General features: G+C 39.0%; 2 protein-coding genes across 6 annotated transcripts in view; both read left to right on the top strand.

Annotated features, from left to right (window-relative positions):
- clip2 (CAP-GLY domain containing linker protein 2) overlaps positions 1–10,113 on the top strand; it is a 42,175-nt gene extending 32,062 nt beyond the window's left edge. For 4 of the 5 annotated variants that reach the window (XM_035666528.1, XM_035666526.1, XM_035666529.1 and 1 more), the window contains 5 exons: positions 1,704–1,860; positions 5,188–5,347; positions 7,088–7,276; positions 7,591–7,654; positions 7,746–10,113. In XM_035666528.1, coding sequence (XP_035522421.1) covers positions 1,704–1,860; positions 5,188–5,347; positions 7,088–7,276; positions 7,591–7,654; positions 7,746–7,762 — 587 coding nt within the window. In that variant the 3' untranslated portion in view covers positions 7,763–10,113. The remainder of the gene's footprint in view (positions 1–1,703; positions 1,861–5,187; positions 5,348–7,087; positions 7,277–7,590; positions 7,655–7,745) is intronic. The other variant, XM_035666525.1, reaches the window with a different exon arrangement.
- Positions 10,114–11,105: 992 nt separating this feature from the next.
- The window catches only part of gtf2ird1 (GTF2I repeat domain containing 1), a gene marked incomplete in the record, with an annotated part of 29,689 nt that continues 28,766 nt past the window's right edge, over positions 11,106–12,028 (top strand). The window contains 1 exon segment of the mRNA XM_035666706.1: positions 11,106–11,534.

The raw sequence follows: 12,028 nt of genomic DNA, 5'->3' as shown, positions 1-12,028 counted from the left end.
AAAGATATGACATATTTCTCAATATATAAACTCGTTATCTGTGTCACATTTAGATAATGACCTTCATTAGTGTCACTCTATCAGCGTTGCATCGGCGCAGTGTCCCCGTATGTGTTATGAGTACAGGCTTCACTTAATTTTCCACCAGTCATTCTGAGTTTGCCATGCGGTGGATCGTGTTCATCTTCACCGTTACGTTCTTTGATCATCGCTGCAGAATCTGTCGACTGGCTGTCTTTTGAAAACCTAAAGTTTCGTCACATCAAAAGGACCCAAAACACACTTCATGTAGTTCACATAATCAAAATGACACACTTTGAAGAATGGATTGTGAATAATTCAAGAAGAGATAAGAATAATAGGAGACACAAAGTATAGTTACTCTTCTCTACTTTGTGACTGTTGCTTTAAATAAAATTACATTAGAATTTTCTGATAATTGATTTTTACAAACAGTTGATCTCACGCCTAACATGCTTGTAAATGATGGGGCACAAAAAAAGCTTATATGAGACTTCAGCAGTCTGAATAAGAAAACTTTATACACTTTTAAGTAAAAGTCCCCCCTTTATGTTTTCCTTTATAGAATCAGAATCAAAAATACTTTATTGATCCTCAAGAGAAAATGTGTTTGTTACAGTTGTTCAAGGTGCTCACACAATGTTAAAGAATAGAAATAATAATTATATTACAATATCTAACACAATATATATAGAATAAAAATGTGTATATATGTAAATACATATAAGTAAAAATAAAAAAGGAAATAGAAATATAATAAGACCCAATGTACCTTACAGTAATAAATATATACAATATATGCTAATATATACAGAGTAAATGTATGCCACAGTATGTGACTGACAGAAACGAAATGAGTAATAGTAGACTGTGGTATTACAGAAGTTATAAATTATTAGAAAGAATGATGTAATAATTACAAAGAATGAAGGAATAATGATCGTTTGCAGAGCTGCAGTGGAGGAACAGTAACACAAAGAGCAAATTTCATATTAAAAAGGCTGTAACTGTGGAAGATCCCCCGTTGGTTTAGACTGCTGAAGCCCTGAATTAGCTTCAGATTAAACTTTTTTTGCACAGAATGAGGACTGTGAATGTTGCCCCTCATTAGTCACATTGGAAGAGCATTGGCCAGTATGAACAGGAGTTCTCTTAAGAATGAAGAGTTGAGACCCTATCCGTTAAAGAGTTACTAGGTATAATCATATTTAGCGATGTATGTTTTTAGTGTGTTATAAAACATTACATTACATTACTCTAATTCACATGTGTCATTCACAGGTTTGACAACTCTTTATAAATGTGTTCAAAGACATGTTTAGTCTTGACCTTTGAAATAATACAAATTATTAACTCAAGGTCCACTTACTAGATTTCTTCCAGGGCCCTCAGCCACATCTTGTGGCCTTCATCAGCATTGATGAAAGTTGCTCAGTTTTCATGGAAAGTTATTTTTGTATTTATGAATCAATAAATATTTCATACACACTTTATTAATACACATAATAAATAAATGTAACAAAAAGAAAAAAAAAACTTAATATTTATATATATATATGTTATTGGTTGTTAATGCTTCATAAGATATAAGTTATAGTTGTTAACAGACACATAAATACCTAAATAACATCATAAATGCTAAATACACAGCAAAAACATGCTTCTTTTTTCTCTTACACCAGCACTGGAGGGCAAAGTTCGCTCAGGGGAAAAGAAAGCCGAAGCCCTGGCCAAGGAGAAGCTGCGTCTGGAAGCGGAGCTGGAGTCTATGACCAAGAAGTCCCACGATGCATCTGGGCAGCTGGTCAACATCAGCCAGGAGCTGCTGAAAAAGGAGAGGTATGGAGACGTCGAGGCTGTATTGATTTTACAATCTGCCCTCGCCACTTACTGGGAAACTGGAGTGAAAAATTATATCTCCGCTCATGCAGACATGATGCACCCAAAATGCATTATATTATCAATTTGTTAATGGATACTTGGAACCCACAGGCAGTGTATCGATTTTATTGCACCTTTGTGTCAACTTTAACGGTATTATTTGAATCATACTATTTCATTTTATATTGGTTATTAGCTACGACAGGAGTCACATTACTATCAACAGCTTCTACAACAAGAGCCTTTGTTCTGTTGAGCTGTTCTCTTAATTGTACAAGTACCAGCTTTTGCTGCATTCAAACTTACGTGCATGTTTGCGAGCAGGTTTAAATACAATTTTCCTCTCCAGCACAGGTAGTAATGAGGATGCAGGGAGTATCCAGTCCTGACTCACTTCACCTTCCTTTAAAACTTAGTTGTCCCACAGGGGAAATATGTTCTCTACATGCACAGACCTTTCAGTAAAGACACATAACTAAACATGATGTAAAAGAGTAACTTTATAAACATATTCAGCAAGATGAGATGATATCAGTTGCTGCACTGGAGAAGACAGCAGAGTTTCTCTAGTTTCACAGCAGTAGACTGGCTGTAACAGCCAGAGCCTTATGAATATTCCTCTTATGCTGCTCGTGTGTGATTAGTTATTAATAGCACCTGTAGGGGCCCCATTGGCCAACCATGGACCTCAACAGCCCCCAATCATATGAGAAAAACATCAGAAATACACTGTGGTGTATATATATGTGTAGGCCCTAGTGATACGATAAATTAAAGGTAGTGTTGGATAAAAGTCAAGAAATACAGTACTGATAACTTAATTTAGGAGTATTTTGATAAAAGATGTTAGAAATTACATAAATACGTTATTGAATTTTAAAATGTTTGAAAACATTTTATGTTTCAGTACTTCTTGATGGCATTCGCATAATTTAATGTGGGGGAATAGCTAGTTGTTCAAAATTACAGGGTTGGTGGTTCAGTCCCCCAGCTCTTCCTGTCCACATGTCAACGCGTCTTTGGGCAAGACAATGAACCCCAAATTGCTTCCAATGGTCATGCCAGCACCTCGCATGGTAACTCGCTGCCATCAGTGCGTGAGTGTGTGTCTGATTGAGAGGCGAACTGTAAAGTGCTTTGCATTAAAGCACTATACTTTGTGTGCGGCCCTGCTGAATACAACACATCTCCTGCTGCCTTCATAACATACATTAGGCATAATAAATAACTATTTTACATTTAGGCTGTTTTGGTTGCTTGAAATTATATACTAAGAAGTGCAGAAAAGTGGACACATTTCATCATATTTGAAGCAGTATTAATGGATTGTTTTTGTTCTTTGAATTGAAAGACACTAAAATGCTCAGTAGAGCTGAAGGGAACTGCAGAGTTCACGTTACACATACTTATTTGATCCATTTTTAATATAAAAAGATTGATTACTGCAGCTTTAAAAATGATTTCCTGATGAGTGTTTTGCGCATACTGCCAGTGGTCTTTTTGCCAGCTCATAACGCAGTACCAACATGAAATTAGAGGCCCATGTCTCTGGGTCTTTTAGTTTAGGGAGCAGCCAGCAGAGGGAAACAGCAAAGACCTGCCAGACATCCACTTCTCTCAGATTGAGCTTGGTTGTTTCTGGCACACTTTCCACCAACCTCCCAGGTCCATTTTTATTGCTATAACTCAAGCTGCAAAAGTGGCTTTATTCAGTAAAACTCTGATAATTGAGGTCATTATTTAACCACCCAAGTGTAAAGAGAAAGTTGTCTGTCACTGTATCACTGCAGACGTGCAGGGATTTATTAAACCAAGTCTTTCACTAATTCCACACATATTCACATTCAGACAATGCCTTTTTCTGTAGTGCTGTCGGAACTCTTCAGATTGATCTAATTGTATTACATTATTGGCTATCTTACATTATGCAGTTCTTACATTATTGATGATTATGATGTTAGTAACTGCTACCAGGCATTAAAAATAAGTGTCTCTGGTGATAGCAGAATATTTTTCTGTGCATCATCACAGGCAGCAATTATGTTGTATGCAATAAAAGTATATACCATCCAAAAACATCAGTGGGTGTCCCCTTGAGTTAGCGTTATTAGATGGTAGTATCATTAGTTTCCTTAATGTGCTCTTTCTTTTAGGAAAACAAACTAGTACATTTCCTCAAGAAAGTCAACGTTGAACATTGTTACACATTTTTATCTTTGGAAGTCGACAAGCCAATTACTAGCAAGTCACATGGCAGAAGAAATAATGATTTTTTTTAGAAACAAACAATAATACAGCCCCAAAATCCAAGTCACTGAGCACAGCCCTGTCACTGCATGAGCACACAGTCTGGTGACTAAGTTGAACAGCATGCCTAAGGCGCTGTAGCAAACAGTGAAGGAAGAGGAAGAATACATTGTCAGTAAGGTGAAGGACATTACCTCAGTAAGAAAAAACAAGCTTTTCACTTTTCCTTAAATCTGCATTAATCAATTTGTTTTTCCACTTCAGACCAGCAGACCAAGCTGTGAACACAACATTGACATTTTATCACTTTATAAACTTGACATAGTAAAAACAGTTGGCCATTTACACATCCTAAATCCCTTTACACATTTATGCATTGAAAAATATTACCTTAAAAATATGTAAAAAGAGAAAAATCTGCCCAGAGGGACTGATTGGTAATAGGAAATGTTTTTTTCTGTTATGAGGTGCACAAATGAATATATAGCACTTTAAATAGGGCAGATGTTAAACTAACCAGCCCCTGTGGGTAACATGTAGTGTCCTGTGTGTGTGTGTGTGTGTGTGTGTGTGTGTGTGTGTGTGTGTGTCTGTGTGTGTGTATATATATTTGGTTCACTGACATTAGCATGCAGGAAGACAGCCAAGTACTAGTTCATCAGACAGTTTGACTATTTATTGGAAGGGGGCATCTATCCACCAGCCAGTTTGATATGTACAGAGATGAGTCTGCCTCCACAATCCCACTGGCCAAACTGGCTAAAATATTATTCACATAATGGGCTGGTAAGCATTTGAATGATAACGACCTTTGTGCAAGGTCTAAGCAGATGTACAACTCCTAGCATCCTTGACGGTAAAATTGCACTGCTTCTCTCTCATTATTGCACTTCGGAGCCGTAAAGTTCACAGCAAGTCATCACAGCACTGCAGGCCAGAAAAACACCAACAAAACTGGTTCTAATTTTTCAGTTTTTACCAGTCACTCAAGGTATCTGTGTTTCTTATTCCTATATATTGTCCTTTTTTCTATTCCAGGAGTCTGAATGAACTGAGGGTGTTACTCCTGGAATCGCATCGCCATTCGAGGGACATGGAGAAAGACCTGAACCGAGAAGTGCACAAGGCTGAGTGGAAGGTCAAGGAGCAGAAACTACAGGATGACATCAAGACCTTGCGCGAAAAATTACTTTTACTGGTGAGAAGGAAGGACTTTGTGATGCTAAGTTAACGCTGCTTCTGTGATCACTCAACCCTGACATTCATTAATCACTATCAGTTTTTGAGACATTTACTCTTGTTCTTGTCCCATTCTAAAAACGCTGTTGTCACTAATTCCCGAGCAAGCATAATGCAACATTCACATCTCCCCAACAAATCGGCTTACCAATGGGAGATTGTAGTCAACAAATCATATTTCAAACAGATAACTGACAGACAGACAAATGCTTATTACAGCAGAAGGACAGACGGGCGTCTAGGCGCCATGACTCCCTGCAAATATGTTTACATAGAGATATTGGGAAGTGGTGAGCAAATATCCCCTGATATACCCCTGCCGGAGCCTGCAAGGGGAGTGCTGGGGTGGTGTCAGGACTGAAAGAGCCGGCAGCAATACTGAGGCACGGCGGCGGAGGCATTGACAGCGCAGAGGGAGAGATGGAAAACGTTTGAAGCTTAAAAAGACCGCCAAATTTGGGAGGGTGTGTTTGGTAGATGATAATAGAGAGTGAGGCATGTCATGGCATGTGGCATGTGTGTATATGAGCTCGAGTTGACTGCCTGAAATAGCTTGCAGGCATCGCTCCATTGGTTGGGGGGGAAAAGAAAAAGAAAATATTACTGGACACAACTCTTTCTGACCCCTCTGTTCAGTAGGAAATTAACTGATTCTTGTGGCTTTTTGACACCATTGTTCACTGGGTGAATAAAAGGAACACTTTGACACTTTGAGAAATGCACCTATGCTAAGCTAAGCTAATCACTACCTGGCTCCAGTTTCATATTGAACGGACAGAGAGTGTCACAATAAGTGTAATAATGTAATAATAATGTCCAAAAATGTGTTTTCCTTTGACCTCTGGGAACAGGATTTACCATTGTGAACTAATATATATCAATAGTTGTGAATAGAAAATAGAAATAGAAAAAGAGTCACTCCTATGCCCTTGTTGCCTGTCAGGTACCAGCTATTCCATGCTTTCCACTTCTATAAAGGGATGTGGTCAAAATCAGAGGCCAGGATATTCACCCATGTCTTTCAAACTTAACACCTATAATGTGCAACGCAGCCTGCTTGTTAAAGATTTGTTGTCAAATCTCAGCTGACATAACCCTGATGACGTCACCAGGCTTATGACATCACCAGGGTTATTTTCTCAGACTGACGAAGGTCCTCCAGAGCCACAGAAGACATTATACAACTGTTGTCACAGGCTGAAACCATGATGGATACACTGATATTGATGTGTAAAATTGGTTTCAAGATTTTTACTGCCACAGAAATGTCATAATGTCAAAATTTCCCTTTAAAATGTTTATATGTATCCACCAATAAATGTAGTTTTTATTATTTTTTTCTGGACAATAATTTAGCCACTCAATAATGCATAAGTTTAATACCCTTTTCAGGTTTTTTATAGCTGGTATTGGGGTCTTGTCCACGTAGAGATACACCATAAACTGTACCAAAGTAATAAACAAGAGCTAGTTAGGCTGATTTCATACAGACCTCTGTGAAGGCAGCTGTTGGTTTATATATTTATTGTAAAATCGGTGCCAACTGAGATTATCCCTGAGCGGAAATTTAGTATATTTACATATGAAAATGTATTCTTTACATTTGAATAATGTATGTAAATCAAATATACTGTAGCATGATATGAATGATTTAACAGCAGGCACTGACTATTATCTTCCCACCTTGTGTGTATTTTAGGGTCGGGAACGGTCTTCACCTGACCACCGGCGGTACTCCATGCTGGACCCCTCGGCCCTGGACTCAGAGGTGAGCCGCCTCCGCCAGCGGCTGTTCAGCACCGAGGACGCCCTGAGGAACGCCTTGGAACACAACCAGCAAGTCGACCAGCTGGTCCAGGCCATGCGCAGGCATCCAGATAAAAGCCCGGTAAAACTTTAAAAATCTTTTTCGTGTTTTTGTGTCAGGCAGCTTGTGAAGAAGTGTCCATATCAGGTTTTAATGTCAGTTAAAAGGCTTGAAATGTGTATTTTATGCAGAGATAAATACATTTTTGATGTGTCCTGTTGATCAGAGACCATTTTATAAGAGTCATTTTTTTAAAGAGTTAGATGAAAAAATTCCACAATATCCACCATCCTAGTATCAAGAGTAACTCTCAGGAGGAAAGCGAATAAATATATTTGCTAAAATGTCAAAATAGTCCTTTAATTTCACTTATAATGTGTCACGATGTTTTTCAGGCACATGGTGCGAATTCAGCCAATGGAATTCATCATCAGGAGTCAGACAGTCCTCGAGATGTTGGTATTCTTTCATTTAATTTTAAACCGTCAGAGATGTGGCGATACCACTGACGCCTCTCAGTGCTAAGACATCTTGTTTTTGGCTTTTTCAGGACCAACACTGATATGAGCTGAAGAGATAAGACTGAACTGGGACTTGCAGACGTACATCTTCAAAAGCATCAGAAAAACTCGTCCGACGTTTCTCCCGATCCTGCGATGGACGTCTGAAGAACCTTTCAGTTTACAGTTAAAACCAAAACAGCGAATCTCTCTCTCTATCTCTCTGTGTCTCTCTCTCTCTCCCTCTCTCGAGGGAATTTATGTGTTTGTTGCAGAAAGCACCTATTAGCCAATCATGAAGACCGCTTAAAGTACTATAAAATATAAACAGGAAATGGGACATGGACATGAAGAGATATTATCGGTACAACTCCCGAGAACATACAGAATGGCAACTTTTCGATTGCTTTACAGTAGTTAGAAAATTTGAAGCTACAAGTTGCCGGGAACTCTGTGACAATTCTGAATTTTGACCCGGAAGGCAAAAAACGGCTGATGGACAACGATGTGAAGAAATGAAGAACCGGGTCTCAGTCGCTTTGTTTATTTTTATTTATTACTTTTACTTTGCTCCTCAGCTTTGTAATGATGCTCTACGGGTGAGCTGTCCTGGCCAGTGATACTCAGAGCAACTCTTCAAGGATGATAGTGGCTTATTTTTTAGGGAGTTTGGCTCATTTGTCACTTTATTAAATACCTGATGAGAGAATTACTAGCAAACTCTGTCCGGTGCTTTAGTGTATAATAAAAGTTATTGGAAATATTAAAAAGGGGCCTTTAAAGTAATAATACATCCCAAAATCTGTCTTTTCAATATAAAATACACACTCAGAGGGCTTGCTAAGTAGCTGGATAAAGTTTTTGTTTCAACGTCCTTGGTTGTGATTAGCCTGAATCCATTTGTTATAATGGATTCCAGTGGTCAGTTTTATGTTTGGAAAATGTTTTAAACCGTCCACAAAAATGTGTAAAACCACCTCCCACAACATAATCCACTTCTCCGCTATCCAGCCATGTGCTGAGTCTGTTCCAAACACTGTTTCTTTCATCAAGATACAGCAAAAATACTGTCAATTCTCATGTACAGCCCCTTTTGATACTGAAAAAAAGCAGATCTTAAAGCAGTCGGAATGTGTTTGTTTTTGGTCTTTATCATTTATGAAATCAGTTACAAAAAGTGTGCCAAACCCCTCACTGTCTGACCATCATCAAGTAACAGTACTCTTGGAGTCCCTGATACTCCCTGAAAACAACTTCAGATTTAGCTTTGCATCTTTAAGTAAGCAATCAAGCACAACGAGGCGTCTTGATATAATAAAAAAAGATGGAAAGGCGTGGAGGCACAACCCAAAGCAGGCTGTTATTCTCTCTGGCATCCTGTGAGTGTAATATCACGCTTATATAATGGCCACTTATCAGAGAAAACATTACATTTCATTTTTTTGAATATGTGGTATTCTGTCATGGGATCCCATTCAGAACTGTGGTTAGACTATTGATTTGAACTGTACCAGTGACATAACAACTGACATAAAAACAACATAACAACTCATTATTCCAAATCATCCACTAGAGGATCTGTTACAGAACTGACAAAGATCATTTCAACCACTAATCCTCTCTTCAGGTGTCGGATAACGTGGCTGTTGGGCCAATTTCCTAAAAGAAAGCAGTCCTTTCTAGCAATTGCACAACAGTGGACTCCCCGCTAAGACTCGAGATTAATATTAATGAACCTGGGAGGCTCTGAGTTATGTTATGTAGTGAATTATTCCAGACTTTTGCGTTCTCTTAAACTCTGTCTGAACCTGTACCAATACACTTCTTACTCTGTCGGTAATGATCAGCTATTTTGTTTACTGTGGACTATGTATCAGTACAGACTCCATCCATACGCTAGTATTAATTAATTATATACGGTACATCATAGCAGCCCTATTTTAATGCTGTATCAACGTGTTCCCGATTACTTTAATGACCTTTTGTAGTAAGTACTGAAGGGCTGTCACTGGAGCTAAAACCCAAACAATGGGTGTAAGGTGTTACACTCATCCCGACAACATCTGGATTTAATTTGCAAAAAAAAATGGCATCAACATAGGATTTATACTGTAAGTCTTCCAAATATTGTTTTATCCATTTGTCAACTAAACTATGAGATCCTGTTTGTAGCTGGCCATAGCTTGCCGTCGTTGCATTACAGGGGACATTACGCAGAGGTGAGTGGTGTGGAAAGCTTGGAGTTGTGTCTCCTGAGCAAAACATGTAGGGCAGGCGCTGGTCAGCTAAGATAAAAAACCCTAAATTTTCCATTGGATATTGTACATGGCCTTTTTCAGCTGGAGGGTTCATACCCTATGGATTATTGCTGCAATGGTTTTGGAGATTGAGTCATTAAATATTAACAATGTGGGCAAGGGCTGGTGGTGTTTTATTTCACACTCTTATGTCACTTCTGTCTGTTTGTTTTTGAGGGCGAAGCACAGAAGATAGGTATGTTTCCACAGAGTTGATTCGAAGTGGTGTCGGATTTCATGCCACTAAGAGGTTAGGTGGTTTGGGAATTTCTGCCAGCAACCATAACCATTTATATATTTCTCAGCCACTCACACACACACACACACAAGATAAAATAAACCCTGCTGTAAATCATAAACTTGTCTCAGGCAAATATTTGGTAGATGTCAACCAGAAGAGGAGGCAATAATTCCTTCATGTGGAAAAGGGGGCCAAGTTCCTCGACGGTGAAGATGAAACATCCAGAAATTGCTTGTTTATTTACAATCTTTGTAATTTCGAACCTCCAGATATATCACTTTTACTTTCTGGTCTTGGCAAAATGTCAGGTCTTATCCACACGTCCCAGTTATTTGCCCGAGGGCAGATTGGTTATGCCGGTGACATTTGAATAAATAAGTGATTACTTATTTGCAGAAGCGAGCAACAAGTTCAGCATGAAGCAACACATATAATTTTTGCTCTGGGTGAAACATAGTTTAACTTAATATATCATTGTGGTCTGGGGGTTAGGAGGAAGAAAATAAATTAAACTAACCAGATTACAGTGATTTAGAGCAGTATATGTTCGATGATTAGGGTTACATTTATTATAGGATAACTATTTGTTCCTTTTCCTATGATATGAACTTTGCCCTATATTAAACAGCCATGCTATTTTTAGGCAATCACAACAGCTATGGCATAACCATAACCATAACTACCACCAGAAGATCCATGGAGCTGCTTATATATCCACTTTGGACAAATCCTAAAAATAATTTGGATACTGAACTATAACACCAAACCACTTCATGCAGTCTATAGGGGGGATTTCTGCACAGCTGACAGTGTGAAGTTGCAGCCAAAGTGACACACAGTGATTTCAACAGTCACAGCTCTAATATAATAAGAAGAAATCGTGCTAGGGATATTTCCTATCCATGTAAATTTGTGCTCCCTGAGGGTTTTTCCAGAGGTTCCTCCGCTAATCCTGTATGTAAATTGCAGCCAATAGATGCTGTTGTTGAGTTGGGCTGGGATTAGCAGGAGGCGAATGAGTTTCAATTTTACTGGATTACAGAACAAAGAAAGGGGAAAGGGACACCCTGCTCTGTTAAGGGGAAAAAAAAGAGAAATAAACTTGGAATAAATACACAAATAATAGACTCTAAAACGTGCGATCGAGGTCGGCATTGTGGTGTTTCGGATTACGATGTTTTAGCAGACGCTTCGGCTACATTGTGGATGGGAATTGTGAGCGTTTCTGATGGATTAAACCGGGGGAATAAACCTATTCCGGGATTGACAGCAGCAACAAGGCTATTTAATCGCTAATTAAGGTGAGCTTTCTGTCTCTTTTCACACCAACCAACACTCACACGGTGTCTTTTCGCACCGCGTGTTGCCTTTTTTGTCACCGTGCTTTCACAAAATTACAGATTATAACCTAATTTCTGGACAGGAGAGAGGGAGAGAGAGGTGGGGGAGAGAGTGGGGGGGGAGGAGGAGATGAAAGGAAAGTGCTAACGCTAGCTAGCACGAGAGGGCTAACGCAGTTTAAAGCTAGGCTAGGTAGCTTAGCTCGGCGTTAGCTAATTATCCTGCGTTGATTAGGTGGATGTGTGGTAAATAGAGGAGAAAGGACATTGTTAGTGAGCCGATAAACGAGCCCAGAGGGACGCCTCCCTGTAACCTTGCGAGTGGACTGCTAGCTTGTGTTTATGATTAAGGATACAGCGTCTAAATTATAACCTCACCCCCCCCAGAAACCCCCCCACCACCACCACCAACCACAAAATATTCACTGATAAGGTTACCGAGCTTGTGACAACAA

This window comes from Morone saxatilis, unplaced genomic scaffold (genome assembly GCF_004916995.1).
Source record: "Morone saxatilis isolate NCDOM2014 unplaced genomic scaffold, NCSU_SB_2.0 Contig20, whole genome shotgun sequence".
In the NCBI taxonomy this organism is placed as follows: domain Eukaryota; kingdom Metazoa; phylum Chordata; class Actinopteri; family Moronidae; genus Morone; species Morone saxatilis.
This window is presented reverse-complemented; position numbering and strand designations above follow the sequence as displayed.